The 27,906-nt window shown below is 35.4% G+C and overlaps 1 protein-coding gene across 1 annotated transcript; it reads right to left on the minus strand.

Moving 5' to 3' along the window:
- On the minus strand, positions 1 to 26,090 carry LOC121421189. The gene is made up of 8 exons (XM_041615851.1): positions 24,477 to 26,090; positions 20,744 to 20,898; positions 14,684 to 15,058; positions 10,710 to 10,803; positions 9,823 to 9,969; positions 2,578 to 2,848; positions 2,063 to 2,198; positions 1 to 205 (listed from the first exon to the last, which is right to left on the minus strand). The coding sequence occupies exons 1-8, from the start codon at positions 26,088 to 26,090 to the stop codon at positions 1 to 3; spliced, it is 2,997 nt and encodes a 998-aa protein (XP_041471785.1).
- Positions 26,091 to 27,906: the final 1,816 nt, after the last annotated feature.

Here is a 27,906-nt window from a genome sequence, read left to right on the forward strand (position 1 = left end):
TTAAGGTGATGTTGGATTACGGTCTGTCTCAGTTCGCCGCTTTTTTGGAGGTCTTTCGTCGGTTGTCTTCCAATCATTTCCAGTGTCTTCCCTCCTATCACTGCTCTTGCTTTTACTCTGTAACTGTAGTGGGTTACGAGCCGTGTTAGGCCCCTGTGTCAGTTCGTCACTACTGCCACCTCTGCTGTCGCTGCAGCCTTGTTGGCTACGTGACCAAGTAGAGAGAAAAGGTACAGAGGGCATAGTTACAACGCATGCACATGTTATGTAATAATAACAGATCTCGGCCACATTATTTCGCGATCGGCACGAAAATCTGGATTTCAATTCGCCAGATTTTATATTATAAAAAGTCGGCGAGCGGCGCGGCAGTGTAGTTACGAACTTTGTGGAGGGGTGGGAGTTCTGATTGACCCCTAGTTAAATAATGGTAAAAGCAAAAAAGCGATTGGGTAAAAACAAGCGAGGGTGTCGTTTTTTCCTTTGTACTTTTAAACCAGCCATTCTCAGTTACTTTTTTTGAAGCGCCACATTTCTTTTTGAGAATCTGTAATGCTCCACTAGCCATTACGCAAACCAGCAATGTATCGGCGGAGGGGGTTCAGAGGCCCCTGGTGGGGGTCGAGGGGCAGAACCCCCAGAAGTTTCGGAATATGAGGCCTTTTTAATTTTCCAGAGGGGCTCTAGTTACTATCAACAGAAGAAATACAAATGCCAACAAACTACACAATATTAATATTTTAAAAAAATGACCAGTGACTTTTTCAAAACATACGAATGATACCACTAGTTTAGACTGTTCTGCACCAGATCTATTGGCTGAAGCAAGTGGCGTAATGAGTAAAAAAAAGTGAGGGGGCTAGATATGGCAGCTGAAGCAAAAATGTTGAACTTTTCAATACAAATATCTATAGTTTGACATAATATTAAGAAAATAATACAATATTCCACTCTTTCCCTTTCTTTTCTTCCCCTTTCTCATTTTTTTTTCTTGGCCATGAAACACTTGGGGGCCGGCCCCCAATCCCCAACCCATCTGTACGCCAGTGGTTAAGTTACGTTCCCCGATTTTGCAAGGGATGTATATTAGGCGTTGCGCTGCACTAACGTCCCAAACTGCCCCCCCCCCCCCCGCTCTCTCTCTCTACAACTCACATGCAGTATCATTCATTCAGTTTATGTTAAGCAAGAGTGCATGCAGGCAATCACAGCAGGCAATGCATCTGAGCATACATGTATTTCACTTTTACAACTTCGGATTTTAATCGGCTCCGGAAACAAAGTTTCCACTTGTTATGTCCTAAATTCATAATCTTTTATGATCAGGATGTTCTTTGAATATCACCCGGAATATCATATTATTTGATGTTTAACTCTAAACCAAAACGTATACTCTGGAAATGCAAAATTTCTCACCGTTGAAATAGAAATTCTACATACGGGGTTTTCAAATTACTTGTGTGGCATATAAACTTTGTACAGCATAGAATAAATAAAAGGGAGAACACATTGATCCTCCATAGGGGTTAACGAGTGCTAAATTGGACAAAATTTGAGGAATTCAATTAGCAATAAGTGTCAAGTAAAGAATTTTTGTTTTTTCTTTGTATTAAAATGATCACCAAAACCTTATTTCCAGGTTAATGGTAGATACATTTTTACTCCCCAATTTTTCCTTATTTTTCCTTTTTTGAATACCGGCTCCCAAGCACCACTCCGCAAGGCTCGGTGTGCCACAAGTGACGCGCGCGCCACCATTTGAGAACCCCTGTTTGAAACCTTTCGGTGGTTCTCAATGATCAATTTCATTCGCAGTTGTGTGGGCCTAAATGCAACGTATGGTCAAACGAACAGCCAATTAAACCCCCCCCCCCCACCTTTGGTGTGCCATGAATCCTCCAACAAGCAAAAAGAAAATACAAAGGAACACAAGCGCCGACCGCCCACCCTCTCTCCCACTCACATGACGCACACCCATACACGCTTATATACCACCACCACCACCCCCCCCCCACGCAACTAATGTGCGGTGCGTCTTCTCAACTTCTAGGTACTGAATTACCTTGTTCCAGCGTAATCATGGTAATGAACATGAATGGTTTGCTGACCAATCATGATGTTGCCCTGAACATTGCTTGAACCTGATGATACAATATTCATTGTTGTCTGGTTTCGTTTTTCCGGAGGATGTGCCAGAGCTATAAGTTTTATTTAAAATGAGAAAAAGGGGCGAGAGAGAAAATGATTTTGTTTTGTTTTGTCGTAATGGCTAGAACTAGAACTATTATGAACTAAATATAAATTTTGTCAACGATAAAAGCCTTGTATTTTATAAACGTTCTGTTCGGATCCATGATCTTTTCATCATCATGGTTTGAAACCAGATTTCTACAATCCTTTCAAAACCTTCAATTTTTAGGCAACTATCGTAATGCACAGCTGCGAATTGCATGTAATTTTCATCTCGAAGCCGACCCAATGCAAACATCGAAGCATAAATTATACGAGTTTGATTTGGCTTTCTGTAGTAAGGAATTAGAAATATCATTTTAAGAGTAATATACACCCTAACCTTACCTGAGTGTGCAGGTGGCGGATATGCCGTTGATAGGCTCATTGACCCTAATTCTGATTGGACATCTGTTACAGGATCACTGGGTATTGCAAATTCTTGCTCTTGGCACGGAAGGTTGGTTTGTCCAGAAGGATCTTCGTCCTGCGATGGTTCATCTTTAGAATGGCTTCTAGGAGTTGCAGATGAACCACCCTGAATGCGCTGCTGATGATTTCTCCACCCTGACCACTTCTCTAAGATCCGAATGTGTTTGTTTTCCATAAAGTATGGACTCTTTGAAGAGAATGAATAAATTTTATTTTAGATATCGTATAAAGAAAATTAGGAACTTAATATATTTGCCGTGCTTGATAAGTTTTATAATATTATGGCCAAAGATTGGTGATATTATTCCTAGTTAAAGTAAAAGGATTAGTAGTAGCAGCAGCAGCAGCAGTAGTAGTAGTTGTAGTAGTAGTAGCATAGTATTACCAGTAGTAGTATTATTGACTTTGTGGTTCAGACGTCAGAAAGTATTGAAGATCTATTTCCAATGTATGAATCTAAGTGAGACATATCAATTATAACTGATTTGCGTACACATGTAATGCATATTTGTCTGGGGCTGGGGAATGTATGAGTTAAAATATCAGTAACTTGTGAGGTAAAGGTTATATTAGTAGGCCAATATTGATTCACATGTAAAAAATATACCCTGAAAACTTCTACATCGTACCCAAGACGAAGAGACATGATTAGCTTTCTTTCAAAGGAATCACCATGAAAGGGACGAGGGAGGAGAGAGAATAAACTCCTATGACGTCAGGATTCTGATTCATGATTTATGTACAGCTTCAAAAGCTTTGAGAATCCATAGATATTGAGATGCATGGTGGAGAGGCGATAGAGGAAAAAATTGACAAGCCCCCCCCCCCCCCGAGTCTTCAATTTTAAGAGGGGGCAAACCTCTATTTTAATGGCATTTTCACATTACAAATTTGTATTTTTGCTTCTCAAAAAGGGGAGGGGCACGTGCCCCATGTGCCCCCCTCCCCTGGATTCGCGCCTGAGTAAACCATGAGATCCAATACAATGGCAAATTACGTGACTCCACGCCACAAGAGTGGCGACCATAAGAAGATCAAAAACAATCGGCCAATTTCACTTTGCTCCATCCCATGTAAGATGCTTGAACGGCTTATTGTAGTTATAGGCTCCTAAATCAGACTGTCACAAACTTACAAGATTATTCCTGATTCTCAGCATGGTTTCCTCCTAAAGCGTTCATCCTCAATGCATGCTGTTACCTTCCATTGTAATTGGAGAAAAGATTTGAACAAGTCTAACCCCCAAGCATTGATGATGGAATTTGGGGGACTGGTCCAAAGCTTTCAGGTTAACCACTTGAAACTAATCAAAAATTGCATAGCTATGGAATTTGCGGGAAATTGCTTTGTTGGATACGTTCTTTCCTCTCAGATCCACAAGAGTGTGTATTGTTTGAAGAGATATAATCAGAATTGATAACAGTTCCTACCGGTGTACCACAGGGCTCCGTTATCGGACCGATCGTGTTTACTTATTTTACTGCTGAATTACCTAAAACCGTCTCCTCCCAGGCCTTCCTTCAATATGCCGATGACACATTCTTGTATGGTGAAATCTACACCACAGATGACTCTGATTTGTTGCAAACAGAATTGAATAATGTACTTTGTGGTGTGTTAACAATGACACCGTCCTGAATTCATTCAAATGTAAAATTATTAATATATAACTAGGTCATGTAAATCATTGGCTTGAACTTCCTGGTCAAAAGCAGTTAAGGTCTAGTATGAATACCTTGGACTTATACTTGCGCGAGATCTGAGTTGAAAATGACCCTTATTTAACATCTGTTAACATGTGTTCTATGCTTTGTGGCTTTATCAGACGTACAGTGAAATCTAGAAATCCTACAGTTCTCACACAACTATTCTGCTCGTATTAAATGTAGACATATGATTGGGCAGAGGTGTCGATCCTGGGGGGCAGGGGGGGGGCGATCGCCCAACCAATGAAAATATTGGGGGGGCAAACGTATCATTTTGCCCCCCCCCCCAATAATTCCGGATATGGCAAAAAAAAAACAAGATTGTAATGTTCAGCAAGCAAGAATGAGATACACAACTCGTTCTTTATTTAAAATCGTGCTCAAATCCCCGCTTTTCTGATTGGAATATAAAAAATTTCAGCTCGCGCTTCGCGCTCGCATCATTTCTGTAGCAAAAACCCATACTTCTCATGATTAAATAGGTGAATGCAAATGTCCCGTTTTCACTTTAAAGCCTAAAAAAGAACTCCTGCTTCGATTTGCATTAATCTTTTCTTGGATATATATCTTGTTCTTTATCAAATACGTCCATTAAACTGTCATTTTTTCAGATCGAAAAATCAAAATTTTTAGCTCGCGCTTCGCGCTCGCATCTATTCTTCTTTTAGATACTAATCTTAATCATTGGTACCAAAAATGCTTAGAATATCAAGCTTTCTGGTCAGAATATAAAGAAATTTTTGCTCACTCTCGGCACTCGTACTATCTGTTTAGTGAGATATGTATCCTCCTCATGAGTTACTACAATTAACATTTCTAAACAGGCACGCTTTTCCTGCCAATATACTATATAAAAAAATCAGCTCGCGCTTCGCGCTCGCATTAATTTGTTGGTGAGATACGTGTCTGTGTCTCATGAGTCATACATATATATATATATATATATATATATATATATATATATATATATATATATATATATATGTGTGTGTGTGTGTGTGTGTGTGTGTGTGTATGTGGGTGTCTTTTACGATCCAGCGCCTTTGGAACGTTAGTGATTTTGTCCCCCCCCCAATCTGAAAAATGGATCGACGCCCCTGTCATTGGGTATAGCATTCCAACATGGCTCCCCATCAGAAAACCACATCAGAGCAATTGAAAGTGTACAGAGGCGCTTCACTAGATTCTGTTTCCCGTACCAAGTTGCCAATTTCTTCTCTTACACGGAACGCCTATCCCGTCTGAACATACCCCATCTCTATTATAGACTTATGTACCTGTCAATTTCATTTGTAATAAAGTGCCTACATAGACATTACGACATGCCTACTCCCGAGTTACCAGTCCCGAGCCATAAAAGAACCCATACACTCGTTTTAAATCATCTCCTTGCAAGATCGAATTGATTACGATTTTCTTGTTTCTATGTATTTTCCAGATTTTGTGAACATCTCTCAGAGGCAGACAGAGACTTGTGAGTGGGAACCAATCTTTTTCCTTCATGTACGATTTTTTTTCTTTGAATTTACCTTCCTTTGTAGAAGCATAGTAATTTGTATGCCAAAAATTTCCTTCCGTTTCCACTTTTTTTTAAACAATATTTACCTCGTTAAATTACTCCTACCCAAGTATTGCCTTAAAAAATACATAAATTCCTTTCTTATTAATCTTAATATCTCACAATGTTTTGTAAATGTTTATATCTTGATTTCTTGATTAATTGATTACTTTATTTCATAATATTTTGCATTACATGAGTTCAAATACTTTGCTAAGTATGTTTCACGTTCATAGAATTAATTACCATTCCCTATTTCGTGTATCGCTTTTGAGTTCATGTCACAAACCTTTTCTTTGAATGTTTGTTTCTTGATTTGTTATTCTACTTTCTAATGCTTTGCAATACATTTCCTTATTTTTTATATATTTACTTGGATTCGCTGTTATGAATATGAACTTAATTACCGTTACCTCGCTTAAGTTTAACATTCAATTGGTATCTAAGAAGGCGTTTCATTGATTATATTTCAGATATGAATCTTGATTATCTGATTTTTATTTGTTACATAGTTACTTCTGATGTTGTGTTTTGCTACACTCGCACCTGAGCAAACAATGCCATGTACTTCAATTATTTCAAGCTCTAAAAATTCCATCGATTGGCATACCACTTTTTACAAATGATTAATAGCTGGTTTGTTCTGATCTGTATTATTTGCTTTGAAACAATAACCAAGATTTTACTTTGCGTCTCTACGATGTATATTTATTTATTTAGAAATAAATTACATATTTACATATATATTTTTATATTCCAGAATTGTATGTAGGCCCCTACCAATGTCGAGAAGATCTCTAAATATTTTTTAGGTGATTTCCGGGCATTGTCTGGTGCTTAATCTTACACTTCTCTTGCAATGTTTGTATTGAATCTGCCATATTCTTTATTATCTTGCCTGGAAATAAAATAAAATAAATAAATAAATTTACCGAGGTTGCGATATACGCAATGAATCTTGGCAACAATCAGTTACTTCTTCTGTCATTCCTTAATAATATTCGATTTTAATTCATTCCTTTTTTGGGGGGTATTGTCAATTTCTTCTCTCGATTTTCAGGATGGCATTCAGCTGATTTGGGATTTATTTAATGTTACTATTACGAGTCATTGACAATTATTTTGTTTAAAAGATCACCTCATCCCCAATAAGAAGTCCAAAAATCCTGGATTTAAGTATCTTTCTGGATGAAAATCAATATTCTATTTTCAGCAAGCCGAATATTTATTTATTTGATTTCATTATTACTTTCTCACTCATATTCCTTTCTGATTGAAACCAAAATACACTTTGGAATATCCTACCTGGGATAAAGAAGCACGATCAGCGATCTCTCTGTACAAATCATCATGAAAGGTACATTGGTTGATCGTCAGGTCTGCAAGACGCGGGAGAAGAGAGAGAAACCTCCCAAGACAACAGGATGCCGATTGCTGATGTACAAGGTCCAACGTTGAGAGCTCTAAAGTGTGGATCTGTGTGTCATGTGCGGAGGAGTGGTTAGAAATAGACCAAAGAGTCTGGATCCCAAGCACATATTCTTAGCAAGTCTCCCTTCATGTATACTACATGTATAGAATAGATACCATCAATTTCAGAAATAGGGTTTTATATATACAAGAGGGTTATGGCATTTATGATGTCGCTTTAATTCTTTGTTAAATATGAATATGCAAATCTTATGAGCAACCATCACTTACTTCGACCACCATCCAAAAAAATATACTTTTACTGAAAACGTCGATGTATCTTGCCTTTCTTCACACGATTCTTGACAAGGTATTCAACGCAATTAAGATTCCAGTATGTAAAAATCTCCAGTCCCTAATAATTATTTTCCAAACCGTCAATTCCGAAAAAATAAGAGAAAGGTAATTTCTTTTGTCCCTAAATAAATGTGAAATTACAAATTTGAAATACAAATAAATAATTTCATGATATGTATTTCTAGAAAATTAACATTCTATTTCAAAAAATGACATTTTTTTATTATTGCGTATTTTCTGACTAGAGAGTTGAACAATGGATCAAATATTGTTGATCCCAAACGCATTCTTAGCAAATCGCCCTTATATTTATACTATAAAGTGTATATAATAAAATTTTATATATTCTTTTAAAATATCCCTGTTAATAATATTTGTGTAATGAACATGAGCAACATCAGTCTTTTATACCCTTATTCGAAAAGAATATTCTTTTAATTTGAATAAAAAAAAATAAACCTCTCCCCCACTAACACCTAACACATCGAAAGAAATGAAGGAACGCATATAGTCTTTGAAATCCTTCTTTTGATTTTTCATATAGTCCATGGAACTTCCCCCAGTTATACAATAAGTCTTTGATGCATAATTACCACCACTCAAGAAATTTGCGATCCTCATCATCTAATCTCATACAAATTCCAGTAGCTAAAAAATCATGCGGGGGACGGGCCTTTGCTCATGCAGGGGCCTAACCTGTGGAATTCTCACCCACACAGTTTGAAAACCCAGACCTTCGATAGTCGGGTAGATATGATCAATATTTGGGCTTGACCGTCAAGTTTGGTGTGTGTAAGCATTTAGTTTTTTGCTTAAAGTATAGGATGTCTTCTTCAAAAATCCAAATTCGGGTTTTTTATTGACGTCATAAGCTACGCCCACTTTTTTACATTCCTGTAAAAAAGGATTTTCTTCTATAACTTACAATATAAACATTACATGTTTGGTATCAAATTAAAGCTAATGAAAAATAAAATGCAAGTATATTGATTGCATATTGCATAACATTAAGGCCACGCTCAGGTCATTTAAAGGTCATTAAAGGTATCAAAAGATAAAATTGGGACACGAACAGGTAATACAAGGTAATATAAATAATGTGAATATGCATTTAATGCTAAAATTTGTAGTTGAGGTTGTGTTTATTAAGAATCTATCGGTTGCTACCTTGTCACTCTAAGGAAATTATTTTAATTGACATCATAAGCCACGTCCACTTTTTCACATTCCTCTAATTTGTGACTTTTCTATTTAATATGAAATAAACATATGGCGTTTGGTATCGAATTAAAGCTTATGGAAATTCAAAAGCATAATGTAGGGATTACATGACGTTTAAGACTTGCCTACCTCAGTTAAGGTCATTTAGGTTTTTTCACATAATGCAGAAAATATTGTGTTTTAAATACAAAAAAAATTCAAATGCATTTTTAATGGAAATTGTAGTTCAAGAGAATCTCATAGATGCTACTTTTTTATCTTAGGAAATTTCCTTTTTTATCACTTTATAAACCCGACCAACGTTTTCACATAGGCATATACATCATAATTTGGACGGAATATGACCTATCTACTTAGAGTTTATGGAATGAACATATTATCTTTGGTATGATACTGAAGCGAATGAACATTCCCATGAAAATAATATAGATCACGAGACATTTAAAACATGTGCATGTAATGTTAAGGCTATTTCATGGCTTAAAGGGTCATATTGGGGCACAAAAGCGTAACGCAGCATAATTCCCAAACATCTAATATTTTGAAAGAAGCATAATATTACATGCATTTATGGATGAAAATTATACATGTAGTTGAAGGAAGGTGAGGGTCCTAAAACAAATTCGTCTATGCTATAATCTAATTGATGTATGTTTATGTACTCAATGTGTGTTGTATGTATGTCTATTTTGATTATGATGTGATGTTTTGGGTTTTAAATACATAAACTTGAAACTTGAACATGATATTAAGAATCTGACAGGTGCCACCTTGGCACCCTAGAAGCAATCCTTATTGGCATCATAAGTCAAGACCTCCTTTCATACTGATCTACTAACCAACCCTGCCTTTCATCATCGCCTGTGGTAAGGCATCCTGTATTAAAGGGCACCTTACTGCTTCACTTACCTTAGAATCAACTTCTGTGCATTGATGGTCTGCAAAACACAGGTAACATTCCCCTTGTCCCGTCACAGTCATCTCACAAACACTCGGTCGATGACAAAGTGCATCTAACACATCTTCCGATAATTTAAACTCTAATTTTCTTTGTCCCTGTTGAAATATATGTGATAATATTTAATTGCCTTTAAAGTGATGTTTCAAATGTCTTTAAAATCACACAACTGATAGAAAAGGTACATATAATTGGGCCCCAATTAGAATGATAACAATTCGTTAAAAAAAATCAACAATGCAATTTATGAACAGAATTGTGGTAGACTTAAAATGGAATTTAGGAGAAAAGTGAGATTATACTAGTTAAACAGTAATAAAAAAACTAAGAGCTGAGTGTTCCTTTCAACATATTCTTTTTCAGTTTCTGCACATATTATTGTATCATTGTGTTATAAGTGACAGATATACAGCAAATAAAGAGAAAAAACGTTTAGATATGAAGGTAAATTGCTTAGTTAAAAAAACCCACACAATTTCGTTTTCTAAAGATACTCCTATAAAGTAGCCAGTAATACAACATAATAAATCATTATACCAATACAAACATAAGAAAACGCCAGTGGATTTTTGATATCAAGGAAATCAAAGAATAGCAGAATAATATATCTCCCTCATCTTCAACGAAAGATACATTCATATACCAGCTGCAGTCATAACATTGCCAATTTGGTTGAACTGGAGTTAGAAATAACACTCCCAACATATTTACTTTTTATTGTTCTCTTTTGCATTGTTCAGGTCCATCACATGATTTCTTGATATAACCCCTTATCATTTCAGAAGAATTGGTTCACTTTAATTGTCCATTTGCATTTTAGGTTTGATAATGCAGTTACCTCGTCATGTTGAAGTGTCACTTTAATCCTGTTCTCAGCAGTAATTTGTTCTACAAGGGGATCGAGTTCATCATCAGTAAAACAAGCGAAGATACTAGAACGAAATATACACAACAAAAAAGTAAGTCCCCCCTTAAACAAACATCAATAATTTCTAAACCAATGCGAGTGTTTAATATATTTTTACATGAGCGTGTAGGTAATTTTATAAGCTACCCTCTGAGTAAATGTTACGGACGTATTTTACGTCATGCTTCAGTGAGCACCGTCAGAAGGCAAAAATGTCACTTTTCAAAAGTCACAAGCCAAATATCATGACTTTGATTCCACTTTATTGGAAATAATTCCACATTCTCATCATGAAAAATAGTCAGAAGGCTTATAAAATGTACTTTCTAAATGACGATACAACTTTTTTGGCTAAATTTCACGGTTGAATAAACACAAGTCCAAATTTGCTATAACTGGATATTTTACACGTTTCTATCAATAAAATATTATATAATATGATGACAGTTATTTTTGGGAAGAGTTTCTTCAACAGTATTCATCGTTCCACGGTTCAATGAACATTTATTGAAAACAAAAAATACGATTTTCAAATATCATAGGCAAGTATTGTTTCATTTTGGTAACTGAAAAAGATGTTTTCTCAACTTTTTCATTGTGTTCAAGACCAATTAACATGCTAACATGCTTCAATGATTCAAAGGCGTTTAATTAAACATTCATGCTTGAATGAACAGGTGGAATGTGATTTGCTCTTTTTTACGTTATTGGAAAAATGCAATTTGTAACTTGCATAGTTCATTTGATTTTTGTGAAAATCCCGATGTTTAATGCATCAGTGAGCACACAAAACTCGAAGATTATGCAAATGAGAAGAAAGTTTAAGGCCTTGGCCCCACTCTGTACCGTATCGAATGGTTATTTTGGTGTGCGCATCTTTTGGATAGTGTTACTCTGAAGCCATGTGCGAAGTTTCATGAAATAACTGTTGGCAGAAGAAACAAAAACCGTCCATGAAACAAACCCTCATTTCATATTTGTTAAAATTTTGACTTCCTCTCTCATAGACTTGTGTACATTATGGGTGCATATGTTTACGAATAAGTAACCCCTTATTCAATATGGTGGAACTTTTTTTCAAGGCTGTCTTTAGCAATGTCGTTTGGCAGTAATGTTTATCAACCTATGGGCAAAATTCTGTGCAAAAATGAAATCGATTTGTTTATTTATGGAGAGCACACATCAAAGTGGGAAAATTGGTATTTTCAATGTCACAGACGCATTTTAAAGGGTAATAAAGTGATTATTGGGGGCAAATTCGGTTTCAAATGTGACTTTAATTGCTGTTGTTTTATCATCCATCATTTCTATCACCACACACTTTCCGAATTTTAAACATTTTCATGGTTGAGCGAGCACAATCAAAAACTTAGAAATGAAATCTTTATACTGCATAAATGTATTCTTTTCCTAACAATTTCTCAGGATCAGATGAATGTATGGACATATCAGTGGTGGATCCAGAATTTTGAAATGGGGGAGGGGCCTATAATCGGGGGAGCCACCAACATTTTCAAAATTTAACATGATCTAACAAGTTGTAGATGATACTATCATAAACCACTATGATGATACGTCACAATTCAGGGGCCGCGGAACGCTTTTCAAAGGGGGGGGGGGCCTGATCATGCAAAAAAATCAAAATCGTATGGTCATTTTTACATTCTTGTACATGATTTTGGAAAAAAAGTTGGGGCTGAAGCCCACCCCCGCCTCCGCAGCCCCTGCAATACATTGTGCTCACTCAACCATGAACATACGATATCAAAATCTGGTCTGAAGTGGTTTAATGATGGATAGTAAAACAGCATAACACCATAAAATTCACCTGAAAACAACTTTTGCCCAACTTTGTATTTGAACAAACTGAAAACGACTTTTGTGACTTTTAAAAATGGTCATTTTTAATTCAATCTTTAATTACTCGTGCATGATGTAACCGATCGATCTCATTTTTCCCCAGGTGTTGCTAATAATGAATGCAGAAAACCACCTATGAAATATATCCCAAACTAATTCGGTTCAAAAGTTACAGCAATTTGATTTAGGGGGACTTACTTTTTTGTTGTATATATATAAAGATATACTTTTACATTAGTGAAAGTTGAAAATGCCCCGAACAGATAAATTGATACGGTCCTTCTACATGTATGTTGTTTTCTTTCAATCATCAAACCTTTGTTGAGTGGACATATAATTTCCAATAATATGGCGTACCATCACAGGGGTCTGAAGGCCCCCTCCTCCATCAGCGCTTTAAGGAATTCTTATTGACCGTAATTAAAAATAAATGTGCCCCTCCCAAATTCTCGCATATCCCAGACCCAATCCCAGATTTAAAGAAAAGGATCCTCCACTGATATTAACATCCTCATTTCAGATTCATAAATGTTAAGACATCCTTTCTTCAACGTCACGTTTTGGGCGTCATGAGCGTAAAATATTCCCCATAGACTTGTATGTTAAAGATCATAAAAAATAAACGTGGAATCAGAGGGTCGAATGCAATTGGATATGATATATATCTGACATTCCATATCTGACCAGAGAAGGGTATCGTAGCTAGCTCATTTTAAAAATGAATCGCCATCTATGAAGAAAACTACGATGGGATCCAATTTATCAACTGAAACAGTAAAATAGCCCTAATTCTTCTGCTAGTCAAAAAATAGTTTCGGTCATTGATATATCTTCCCAATTTAGGGAAAGGAAGTTCAGTGGTTACTATTTTTGGTGAATTAGTGTTAGATTTTCAATTTTCTTAGTTCACTTTTGTCAATCAGCAATATCAAATTGAAAGAAAAATCGAATGGGTTGGGTCAAACGAATATCTTTAGCCTTCCTGTTGTAATAAGCTCATGAAGCCTTTGGTGTTCTGCTTGCTCAAGCATTAAAAGTATGGAGAATGTGTGTGTGGTGGTAAAGGGGTTTGTGATAATGCACAGCACTAAATAACTGGATAACCTACACTTTCAACGAAATTTACCCACAGTAATACCCATTCTAAATGAGTTCAGAGATTTTGAAAATAGTATTTTTCTTTCATTCATGTCATTTTGCCCACAATCTTGTCCATATGTTTATAAACACGATTGCCGAATGACAAAAACGTTCACTTTATTCAATAACTGGCTAATAAGCAATAAAGATATGGGCCCCGTTGCAGAAAGAGTTGCAATCAAGCGCAACTCTAAAAATCATGCGCAATTTGATTTTCAACCAATCAACAGCGCGTATTTTGGACTTGCGATTGATTTTTTGACTTGCGTTTAAACGCAACTCTTTCTGCAACGGCCCATGCTTTAAGATTGTACAAAATATTAATGAGAGAGAATTAATAATTACAAAAGTAAACTGAACATTTTTGTGGATGACTTTTGATAATTCTTGTGCAAGTTTAGGCCAACTGCTTTGAATTTGCTCTTATTTGCATAATTATCGAATTTTGTGTCATCACTGAGCATAATACATTGGGATCTTATAAAACTGCAATCGAAATAACTACGCAAGAGTGTCTGTGGCCATTATTAGAATTTTTTCAAAGCGAGAATAAAAATGAAAAAGCTTTCCAAAATCCATGTGCTAAGACAAGCATAATCAAAACTGACTCATTGAAGTGCATGGTAATGCGTCATACACATATCAAAACAAATGTTGATAAGATCAGTGTTAGTGCATCTGGTTAAACCCACCTGGTTTCATTACTACGAACTTTATGATAATCAAATAATGGGAATGACTGTCATCTACATATAAATACAATTATGCAAAATAAAGCGTAGGGGCCCCCATTTCCATAACCTCAATTTATTATTTCAAAAATTTTAATCCGTGAATTTCTTATTTTGTTTTGTATTATTCCTATAATGATGTTAGTATGTAATTGAAATTGATATTTTTGTTACCTAATTGACTTCAAATGTGGGTGCTTCCTTAGATTCTGTAGTAAGGATCTAATGCGCAGGATGCCCATCATTAGTTCTTTGAAGACCAGAGAGATGAGTTGTGGGAATGAATCTGAGAACAGTTGTCCTAGTGAAAGAGGTTCACCAATGAAAGGAACTGGATGCAAGCCTGCCTCTGACTTGCAAATAGACAGCTCCTCCAGACTGTTATGTGTCAACTGCTTTACTGTCTTCGGTGAGACCGTGAGATTTGTTCTAAATGTCAGCCGTTTCAAGTTGGGGAATATAGTTTTGATAGTTGCGTCAAATTTGCGTAGACCGCCAATAAACCGATCATCTATATGGAGCTCCTGGACTTTGTTGATCGCTTTTCCTCTCTTAAGGATAAAAACAGGACACGGAAAAAACAAAACAAACAATTAATAGCAACAAACAAAAACATAATAATGTATGCAAGTTTCACGGTAAAGCAATGTAACAAGGATTCAGAGGGGCAACCCCCCCAACCCCGGGATGATCTCGATTTCTTTAAGTCCCATAATAATAATGGAATGTCTTCAATACTTTTCAGATTTAAATTTGAATATGGCACGGCACCGTGTATTTAAAATTAGACGGCTTAATATAGTATCAAAAATACCCCTACCCGGAACAAATTGCAGCAAATATCTTTAAACTGTTTTTGGTACTATTTGGCCTAAAATCTACCAAAATCCACATCCAGTATAATAAAAGTTATTTTCAAGATGGCTTCCAAGATGGTCACCATTCACTGAAAGTGAGAACTCACTCATTATCCACCCTAGAATCATATTTCGGTTCATACTCTATGGTCTAGGCGGTAGGATAATTTCTTGATACAGGCCAGAGTGAATGTAGGTACTCTGTACCTGGAAAATCCAAGATGGCGCCCAAAATGGCTGGTTTAAAATCCACAATTCATCTATTACTTAAGCGACTTAGGTGATTTGGTTTCTATTCAATAGTCTTAAGGGTGAAGTAGTACATTGAAAAACGAGTTACAAGGATAATGGTCTGATGGGTCCAAAATCAAATATGGCTATCAAAAATTGAGTTTAAAATGCCGAATCAATTAAAAAGGATCAGTACAAAGGGTTCTCCTTGGATGAATGCAAATATTTGTAAACGCATGAAAAAACGTGACAAACTTAAAAGAAAAGCTTGCAAACTGAAAGATGAAAAAATTATGTGCGAGTACAGAATATTACGAAATAAGGTAACAAATGAAGTAAGGAAACCAAAGAAACGGTATTACTCTGATAAATTTACAAATTTTAAGGTTAACCCAAAGCAGACTTGGAAAACCTTTAAAGGACAAGTCCACCCCAACAAAAACTTGATTTGAATAAAAAGAGAAAAATTCACCAAGCAGTTTCAGTATTACAATCCGAGTTAGAAAAAACTGTAGGTATTTCACTTTTTTTTATTCGGAATAATGGACTTAAAGGTCAAGTCCACCTCAGAAAAATGTTGATTTGAATAAAAAGAGAAAAATTCTACAAGCACAACACTGAAAATTTCATTAAATTCGGATGTAAAAAAAGAAAGTTATGACATTTCAAAGTTTCGCTTATTTCTAACAAAATAGTTATATGAACAAGCCAGTTACATCAAAATGAGAGAGTTGATGATGTCACTAACTCACTAATTCTTCTTCTTTTTTACTGTTTGAAATATGAAATATTTTGATTTTCTTGTCATTGTCATGTGAAATGAAGTTTCATTCCTCCCTGAACACGTGGAATTCCATTATTTTAACATTTTGTGCTTCAGGCAAGGAGGTCCTAATCATCAAATTCGTAGAAATTGAAAAATTGCATTATTCAAACAATAAAAAACAAAAGAAATAGTGAGTGAGTGACATCATCGACTCTCTCATTTGGATGTAATTGGCTCGTTCATATAACTATTTTGTTAAAAATAAGCGAAATTTTGAAATGTCATAGCTTTCTTATTTTACATCCGATTTTGATGAAATCTTCAGCATTGTGCTTGTCTGATTTTTCTCTATTGATTCAAATCAACATTTTTCTGAGGTGGACTTGACCTTTAAGTCCATTATTCCAAATAAAAAACGTGAAATACCTACAGTTTTGTCTAACTCGGATTGTAATACTGAAATTGCTAACCTATTCAACACTTACTTTGCAAATGTTGGGAGGCAATTAGCCAGTGAAATACCCGATATGAACCCCCATACAGAAAATGATAATAAAAAATGAGACTTTTGCATTTACTCAGGTGAAGGAACATAATGTTTTGAAAATCATAAGAAATCTTAAAAACAATATTATGTCGGTGTTGACAAGATATCTGTCTTTGTTTTGAAGGCATGCTCTATGGAGATTTCAAATGAGTATTGCTCAGTTGATTAATTTGTCTTTGTCAAGCGGTATATTTCCGCAACAATGGAAAAAGCCAAAATTATCCCTGCGTACATAAAATACTGGAAAGGGTCGTCCAACGGCAAGTTTTAGATTTTTTGCGAAAGAATGATATTTTGACACCTGCCCAATCCGGTTTTCTGCCACGGCACTCAACCATTACCACTCTCCCAAAGGTAACCAATGACTGGTTTCACTCGGTCGATCTGAAACATTACATTGGGGCCGTCTTCGTCGATTTAAAAAAAAAATCGACACCATGAATTGTGATATTCTTAGGAAAAAAAATGAATAACCTAGGTATTTCTAGCACACCATCCTTATGGTTTCGAAGTTACATATCAAACCAGGTTTGTAGGACTCTTATTGATTCGGAAATCTCTTATGAATTAGTTATTAACTGCGGTGTGCCCCAGGGATCACTCCTGGGGCCACTGCTCTTTATTTTATATGTCAGCGATTTAGTGAAATGTATTAATACATGTCATATCCAATTATATGCGGATGACACCGTTTTGTATTTTTCACACCCCTCCATTGATAGAATCAACGAGGCTCTAAACTCAGATTTAGAAAATATGTACCAATGGATGTGCCAGAACAAGTGTTAACTGTCAAAAAACGGTCTGTATGCTCATTGGAAGCAAGAATATGATTTCTAAACAAAACATCCTTCATGTGTCCTTAAATAATACCCCATTAGAACAAGTTCATCATGTCAAATACCTAGGCATCATAGTTGATGATTATTTGAATTTTAATTTGCATATAGACATGTTCCAAAAATAGGTCAATTAGTAGACTTTCTTGGATGATTGCGTCGATCCCTAAGTGAATCGATTCTGAAATTAATATATAGTTCATTGATCCTCCCCTACTTTGATTATGGTGATGTTGTTTACGATGCATCCTTTAAGAAATACACAGACCACCTCCAAAAACTACAAAATAGAGCAGGTCGTATTATACTACACATTAAACCCGAATCTCATATATCTATTATGGAAATGCACAATACACTAAATTGTCAATTGTTGGACAAAAGAAGAAGCGAGCATTCCTTTTTATTCGCATGTATAAGATCATGAATAATCTATGACCAAAATATCTAAGAAATTAATTAGAGTTAGTATCACATACGTATCCCTCCCGTTTCGGAATCAAATTTAAATTACCCAAACACAGAACAAATTACCTAAATAGATCCTTCAAGTATAAAAGCGCCATGGCTTATAATTCCCTTCCTCCTCACATTAAATCATATCCTAGTATTAATGTTTTCAAATCTAAGACTGTTGATCTGTAGCCACATGGACTCCGATATACCCCCCCCCCCCTTCCCTATTCCCTGTTAGGTTTGCACCCCTTCGTTTTTTCTTCTTTCTTTTTGCGGTGTTTTATATAAATTTGTTTACTGTTAATATTTTTTTATTTTTAACCATTTATGTTCGTCACTATTTTCATTTATCTTCTGTACATCTCTTTTTTTAATCTGGTTATACTGTGTCTAACTTATATGTTAATGTTAAATGTTTTTAACCTCACGGAAGACCAGCGTGACTGTGCCAGTCACGCTTAATGTGGGCTATCCACCGTATTTTATTGTATATAATTGTGATTTTAATACGGAAATAAATACTACTACTACTACTAAGGATAGGTATGTCCAATAATCTAATGTGGCTTCCAAAAATCGATTCTTAAATGGCTGCTGATGATTAAAAGTGGCATAGCTCATTTTATATCCGCCTATGAGATATGACTTTGGTGTCTACACTATGGTTTCAAGGGTCAAATTATTCATAAGGACAAGCTACAATGACAGTAATTCAGTAGGACCCTATGTCCAAAATTCCAGGATGGCTTTCAAAAATGGAGTAAATATTGTCCGATTTTATTTATAAAGAGACACAATTTGTTCAATATTTGTCTGGGGAATATGAGTTTGGTGTCTAAACCATGGTTTAAGTTGTCAAGTAATGCACTAGGGCAAATTACAAGAACAGTCGGTGGTCATGTGTATTAAGAAATACAAGATTGCCTCCGAAAATGGGGTCTAAATTGAACGTTGATTAAAAGTAGACATAGTTCATTATAAAAAAAAACCTTGGGGGTAAAATTTTGGTGTCTACGCTAGAACTGGAAAGATCAAGTAATACATTGGGTCAAGTTAAAAGTACAGTCAGGTGTCAAGTATGTCCCAAATCCAAGATGGCCATAAAAATGGGGGTCTTAAATGACTGCCGTTATACTTAAAAGTGTATTACAAACATTAGAAATACACCTGTGGATATTAATTTGGTGTCTACACTAGGGTTTCAATGCTAAAAATGCATTGGTACTGGTTTGAATGATTTGCAGTCATCCATTTTGCCTTGAAATCAAAGTTGTGGACACCAAATCATATCTCCTTTGTGGATTTTAAATGAACTATGTCTAATTTAAGTAACAGCAGTCACTTTTTGAAAGCCATCTATGGTTTGTCAACATTTCTGAATTTTAAACCATGGTTTAGACATCAAATCCACACTGCAATTGACGAATGCTAGTATTACATGAATATGTCCATTTGGAAATAACAGCGTCTATATTTCATACTCGATTTTTTTTGAAGCCATCGTGGACTTTTGGACATACTTGACCACCGACTGTCCTTGTAACTTAATCCAATGTATTATTTGACCAATTTAACCATGGTATAGATATAAAAATCATATTCCTGGATATGGAACAAAGTATTCGGTTTTTAAGTAGCAACAGCAATTTTAGACTCCATTTCTGGAAGCCATCCTTTATTTTTAAACATACCGGACCACTTTATCTCCTTGTAACTTGTCCCAATGTATTATTTGACCAATGAAAGCATGGTCTAAAATCATGTCTCCCAGATGGATATGAAATGAGATATGTCCATTTTGAATATTAAGAGCCATTCTGAACTCCATTTTGGAAGCCATCTTGAATTTTTTGACACACCAGACCACTTTCTGTCCTTGTAACTTGCCCCAATGTACAACTTTACCCTTAAAACCATTGAATAAAAATCAAATTAAAGCCACTTAAGTAACATATGAACATGATGAATGTGCTTATAGTCACTCTAACTTGTATTAACAAATTATTTTACCTCCTGGACCATGGAATATGAACCAAAATAGGATTCTAGGGTGAAAAATGAATGACCTACATTCATTTCCAGTGAATGGCGGCAATCTTGGTCGCCAGCTTGAAAACAAATACTTTGCGATTTTTTTTTTTTAGATTTTAAGTATGTTATTACTGACATCAAGTACAGTCAGAAACAGTTGAAAAAAAACTTTTCTTGAAATTTGTTCCGGGTGAAACCATATGAAAAAGAAAATCCATATTTTATTGTTCGAAAAAGTAGTAGTAGTCGTTTGCCCGGCAGCCACTGTGCAGTGCCAGATCGACGGGGCTCTACCACTTTTATTGTTGAACGCCAAACAGGGTAGCAGCAACTCCCATCTTTTAACGTCTTTTGGTATGACGCGGCCGAGACTGGAACTCCCAACCTCGCTCTACCAACTGAGCCAACACACCGGTTGACACACATATATTGACCCGTCTATATAGATTAATCAAAATAGTGTGACATAAAGGTTGGAGACAGATATATATCTTTTTTCATATAAACACCTTTGAAACATTGTCTAATATAACAGAGTAGAACGTGTCATCCAGATCCATTTCCAAAAGCTTCAATGTTGTCAATGAAGTAGGTGAAGAAAGCTGATCTGCGATGTCACGAGATACAGTCGGCCCACAGTCTCTTTTTAACTCAAGCTTTTCCTGACAATCGTAACAAAAAAGTTAACTGTTGAATTAGTGGTTAAATAGGTTATAGAACTACCTATACTAGCTTATACAAGTAATTGCAAATTTAAAATTTCGTGAGATTATAGGATTTGAAAAAGATTGAAGGTTTAAAATTGGAAAATGAATTCAATTCAATTTCAGTTTAATTAAAATTATATTTATTGATGATTCAATGTCGGACCTAAAGCAAAAGTTGCAGCTGGATTTCCACGTTACAAACTTGTTAGCCCAATAATTGTGTACATAACAGATCCATTGTAATCACAATAAAAGCCAATCCACCAGTCAAGTATAATGCATACATGAAATTAAATGAATATGAAATAATGATGATAATAACATCAACGATAATATCATTCTTATTATTTATTTAATTATTATTTATTTATTTTGTTTTATTTATTTTATACTGCAGGGTAGGCCTGTTCAGTTCTTAAAACTGCTTTACAAAGGCGCCCTGCATTTTAAAATACATGTGAAGATAACTATAAAATATATCATATAAAAAAACAATCAACGTCAAAAATACAAAATACAAGCTATTTAACATCAGAAACAATTAACATAAAAAAAATAGAGTGGGAAGTGACAAACTAAACATACAAGTACATAGCATTGTAAATCAATGGAATATGATTCCGCTCTTCATCAATTCGTATGAAAGGCTTTGCATAATTTTTTAAAAACTAACAAGGAGGTACACGTACAGGCTTGTAAATTTGAAGGAAGTGCATTAAATAATTTGGGTCCGAAATATGCGAAAGATTTTCTTTTATATTCAGTTCTAGCTTTGGGAAGCTGAAGGGGGCATCGCAAAGAAAACCGTGTCCTGTATTTCATAGGCCATTTACATACTAAAGGTTTTAAATAATTTGGAACTAAATTATTCATTATTTTATATACAAAAACACAATACTGACATTTTATACGCTTATCTACTGATTGCCCCTTCAGTGACAGCAACAAAGAAATTTGTGATGTATTATAATCTTTTTTCAAAAGCATCCTGGCATATTTATTTTGAAGTTTTTGTATCTTATCTAAACATCATAGAAATATTATAATTGTATCTATAATAATAATAATAATGTTAAAGGTCAAGTCCACCTCAGAAAAATGTTGTTTTTAATCAATAAAGAAAAATCAGACCATTACAATGCTGAAAATTTCATCAAAATCGGATGTAAAATAAGAAAGTTATGACATTTGACAGTTTCGCTTATTTTTAACAAAATAGTTATATGAACGAGCCAGTTACAACCAAATGAGAGAGTTGATGACGTCACTCACTATTTCTTTTGTTTTTTATTGTTTGAATTATACAATATTTCAAGTTTTACGAATTTGACGATTGGGAACTCCTTGCCTAAAGCACAAAATGTTACAATAATGGTATTCCACTTGTTCAGGGAGGAATGAAACTTTATTTCACATGACAATGACGAGAAAATTAAAATATTTCATATTTCATATAATAAAATACAAAAGAAATAGTGAGTGAGTGATGTCATCAGTTCCTCATTTGCATACCGAACGAGATGTGCATATAACTGTTTTGTGAAATGAAGCGAAACTTTAAAATGCCATAACTTTCTTATTTTACATCCGATTTTGATGAAATTTTCAGTGTTATGCTTGTTGGATTTTTCTCTTTTTATTCAAATCAAGTTTTGTTGGGGTGGACTTGTCCTTTAATATTTTCGCTTTTATTATTAGGAATGATAATCTTAGAGGAGATTTCAAGAAATTGTAGCATATACAAATGAACGTAGATACTCATGAGGAACATCCTGAAACACGTTATATGTATATCTTTAGATAAAGAAGAGAAGGTACTAAATGCAAAAATAAATGAATGAATAAAATAACATTCAATTAAGATATAAGATCAGCTTGACATTTTAAAATTTTATCAAGGAGGATCCTTTTATAGTTATACATCAGTTCATTCGTAGAATAATTATTTGAATCGATGAGGTCGTTTTGGATATTTATTTTGCTCTTCTTTAATTTCAGTACATGAATTATTCTCTCTATTTACATGATTAATAACTTTCACAATCTTAGATTTTGTATGTCCTTTTTTTGGTTGCATTTCGTAATGCCGAAGGTTCGCAATTCCGAAGGTTCGTAATTCCGAAACACGTAAATTGCCTGCGCATACATTCGTAATTCCGAAGGTTCGGATATTCTGAAGGTTCGTATTTCCGAAGGTTCGTACTTCGGAAGGTTCGATAGTCCGAAAACTAAATGGTTAACGAACCTTATTTCGTTTTTGGATTAACGAACCTTCGGAACAACGAACCTTATTTCGTTTTAGGATTAACGAACCTTCGGAACATTGAACTTTATTTCGTTTTCGGATTATCGAACCTTCGGAATAACGAACCTTCGGAATAACGCCACAAATGTTCGGATCAACGAACCCTTTTACGTTTTCGGATTAACGAATATCGAGGTATGGGCAATTTACGTGTTTTGGAATTACGAACCTTCGGAATAAAGAACGTTCGGAATTACGAAGTGTAACCAACTGTCTGTACCTCGATGTTCGTTAATCCGAAAACGTAAAAGGGTTCGTTAATCCGAACATTTGTGGCGTTATTTCGAAGGTTCGATAACCTGAAAACGAATTAAGGTTTGATGTTTCGAAGGTTCGTTAATCCGAAAACGAAATAAGGTTCGTTAATCATAAAGTTTTCGGACTAACGAACCTTCGGAATTACGAACCTCACTTCGTTTTCGGATTAACGAACCTTCGGAATTATGAACCTTACTTCGTTTTCGGACTAACGAACCTTCGGAATTACGAACCTCATTTCGTTTTCGGACTAACGAACCTTCGGAATAACGAACCTTCAGAACAACGAAGCTTCGGAAGTACGAATGTATGCGCCGTTTTTTACGTGTACATCTTCAGGAGTCTAACGGAATGTTGTAATTGTAAATAATTATATTTCACCATCGGCTTTGTATGGTTAACATAAATTATAATTCCAAACTATTCAAACTAAGCTTTGACGATTGATTAATTGCCACGTAATCTAAACCATGGTTATCTAGCAGATTCTATTTACCGCGACATGCGAACTAATTAACATGCATCAACAACACCGGAGATATACAAAATACATGTATTAGATATTTTAGAATTCTACTCGCAAACCGGTAAGAGAACAATTCATAATACCGACTGATATATTTTTCAAATTTCTTCTTACTCATCTCTGCAAGGCAAGATTTTTTTTTATCGAAACTCTAGATTTCACTTCCAAAATAACATTATATTTCAAAACAAGAATGTCAAGCAATTCAATGTGTATATCAATTGGTAAGCCAAATGAAAGAACCTTTCTTTTTATTCTTAGAAAGCTTTAATGTTTTTAAGTATTACAATATGAAGCTTCTCTTAGGTAGACCTAAGTTTTATTACTTCCATGAAATATTTCCCACCTCAATTTGGTACGGAAAAAAATTGAATTTTATTTATATTCATCGTAAGGAATATTTCTCGTTAAAGATATTTCTAAATCAGTTTATGTATTACATACCACTGTATGCTGCTCCATGATGAAGACGCAACCAGACACGGTGTGGACAGACATTTCTTCATCGATTGTCAGTGCTCGTTTCTCTGCAAATATGCGTTGTCCAACCGTTTTCGCAGTATCTTTGTCAAAGGCTTCAAAGGTGACATCTATTAGAAAATTTTCCATTTTCGTTAACCGTGGTGAGCGAAGATCTAATACGTCACTATGCCTGGTTGTAGAGTCGATTCCAATATCCAATTGTATTTGATTAACTATTTTGCGACCAACCTCTTTCCCCAGCGCAGCAGTAAAGTACAAGAGATAACGGAATTCCAGGACATTGGCCCCAAGCACTTTGCCTTGCAATTTATAATACTCCTCATGATCAGAGACATGAATAGAGGCTAGATAGAGAGCTGCAACATATTCCTGGAAAAGTTTATGAGGAAAGAAAACTTTTGCTGCTTGAGGTTGTGAATCATACACAGATTTCTTCCATCTCGATACTTGTTTTTGATCTATACTAAGGACCCCTATTCTACAACATGTCTCTATGGCGTCCTTACAAGAGCTGAAATCATCAACTTTGAAATCCAACTTCTTTTCCAGGAGCCCCGTAAATGCTACAGAACCGATCTGCTGGAAGCATTCCTGAGCCATTTTAACTTCATTGTTCAATTGTTCTTCATTTAAAGTGTCGGAAGACTTCAATTTTGATAGATAATGATCTCTTAAGAAAATTATTATTTGCTCAAATAATTTTGAGAACGTTTCCAGTTTGCGTATTCTTTCTCGTTTGTCTATGCCAATGTCTTTCCACAAGACACAGAGCATGGCTACGTAGATTGGGAAGGGTGCCATGTTATTCTTGATAACGTCATTTCCTTGTATGAACTCCAATAGTTCTAATCGCGACTGCCTATCATTCGCAAAGAACTTTCTGATGTATTTCGATACATTATCGCTACTAAATCCCTCCGCTGCAATGAAACAATAGGAACGATTCAATTCCAGATTGCATTTGATCTGACTTGCCCTCCATGGTCTTGTTGTCACCAAGACTATGCACTGCTTAAGCATTTTCAAGCGTAGAATCTGAGAAATATCTGAACTGTCATCAGTCAAAAGGTCCCCATTATACTCATCAAATCCATCAAGTATAATCAGAACCTTGGAAGGATGGGATTTCATGTAATTCTCAATCTGTTCGGGGCTTACATTATTATTGTCGTCAAGATAGTTTTTAATGATATCCCCAATTGTTTCACCCTTGATAACGTTGCCCAGTGGTATAACCAGTACCCAACTGAAATGATTATACGCTTCCGATCCATTGGTCCAGTCCCAAGCAATCTTTGAACATAGTGTTGTTTTACCAACCCCACCTTCACCTTCAACTAGAAGACGTTTAGGAGCTTCTCCGTTGATCGTTGTAGTTAGAAGATCCTTGTAATTAAGTGAACCTTTCTTCTTCGTTATCCCCATTTCATTTCTGAGAAGAGTTAATTCAGTGTAAATTTCTTCGAATTGAAAGATTAGATTGAAAACAAACGGATCGGGCTTTATTTTGCACATTCGTTCTCGATAGAATAACTTGAGTTCTTCCGCGCAGCGAGAAACCTCTTCATCAGTCATCACCCCATGGATACTCCCCTGGTTTTGCACTAAAGGTAAATAAGGGAGAATAAAAAAGATTTCTTAATATTCAATTACCACGAGGGCCAGTCTGAGAACCCCATCTTAAAATGATCTTGGTGCAATCGATTGGATGGCATACAGAAAAAAATAATAAAATGGTTTTAATTGTAGAATTAAAATTTCCGCTTTTAAAAATCAAACTCCCGTCTACGTAGTAAATATGTTCGAAAAATCATTTAAAGCGCATGGGGCATAAAATCATAATAAAGAGAAAGCGTTATTAATCCCAAACACAACAATGACAGAGAATGCGTTTATAAAGATTAACTTTATAGGTGCATCAATTTATATATTTTTTTTCTTTTTCTATAAATTCAGTTAGAATCTTCATTTACACATTTATTTTGTGGTATAATGATAGCCTTAATCAATGAGGTGGCATTTTATTGTGTATGTTTCTTTTCATTCGTTTGATAATGTCTTAACCTTTATTAACATTTTCTAAAATTTGTTCTAATGCTCCAAAATTTGTATTCAGGTACCAGTGTAGTCACTGGTGGTGCACCCTTATTTATTATGTTTATTTATTTATTATCTTTCTTTATTAATAATCTCCTTACAGTACGGTACTGAAAAGAAACTAGTAAAAAAAAATATCTAAATTAATAAATAAGTATATTTGTGTGTGTGTATATATATTTATATATATATATATACATGTGCTGGCGTGTGTTTGTGTGAGGGTGTGTGAGTGTCACATAACCCTTTGGATGCAGGGGTGCAGCCTGTGTTATTTTCCTGAGGTAGCACCCCCTGGAAATCTGGTAGGTATGATGAATTACAGAAATGTGATGAAAATCAACGTTTTGTAGGAACACCCCCCCCCCCTCATCTCAGAGTTCTTCATTGTTTCAAATAGTGCTGAACTTGACCGTTTTTCAGATTGGAATGCCCTATTTTAGGTCGAGTTCTTAACACGGGCGCGTATGTCCATTCAGATAAGAAGTTAGTTTTGTTTTATTCAAAATGTACCTATAAATGTTAAAGTTTCAGGTCAGAATTTACAAAAAAATTGCTCATGCTTCGCGCTCACATGTTATATAAAAAATACCAAATTTTCCATCCTTTTCCTAATCTATCGGTCTAAAATCTCAATTTTGCATCGCGCTCACATGAATTTTATAGTTATATACCTATCCTGTGCATGATTAGAAAAGTGCTGGAAGGTCCCGTTTTTATGTGTGCAATTATGAAAATACCTGATTTTCTTATTTACGAGATAACTCATACATCTACTTGATTTGCTAGTTCAGCCCTCTGGACTGCCATACCCGAAAAGAACTCCCAAGAATTTAAAAAGCGCGAGCGCGCCCTCTCCCGTTCAGGCTTACTACCCATGATCACCGCGCAATTAGCGTCCATCTTCCTCACCTTTCGCAAGCCCATACGTTGAAACATGTTGCTACGCAAGGCGGAGGGTCGGTGGGAGGGTATCAAGTAGATGTATGAGTTATCTCGTAAATAAGAAAATCAGGTAAGTATTTTCATAATTTACTTCAATAACTCCATACATCTACTTGATTTGCTAGACCAGCACGGACTCAAACCGTAGGGAGGCATGTTTTCAATTGTAAGCCTAAGAAAATTTAAAAAAACAAAAACAACGAAATTTAGGGAGGGGGAAAAAGCCGCAGCTGCTTTAAGCGCCGAAGCAGCAAATCTCGCCTCGCTGGACGGAATGTCCTTCAAGTAGAAAGAAGTGAAAGAGTTAGTTGAGCGCCAAAAGGCGGCCCTCAAAAATGTCCTCGAGAGG

The sequence above is a fragment of the Lytechinus variegatus genome, chromosome 9 (genome assembly GCF_018143015.1).
Source record: "Lytechinus variegatus isolate NC3 chromosome 9, Lvar_3.0, whole genome shotgun sequence".
Lineage (NCBI taxonomy): Eukaryota > Metazoa > Echinodermata > Echinoidea > Temnopleuroida > Toxopneustidae > Lytechinus > Lytechinus variegatus.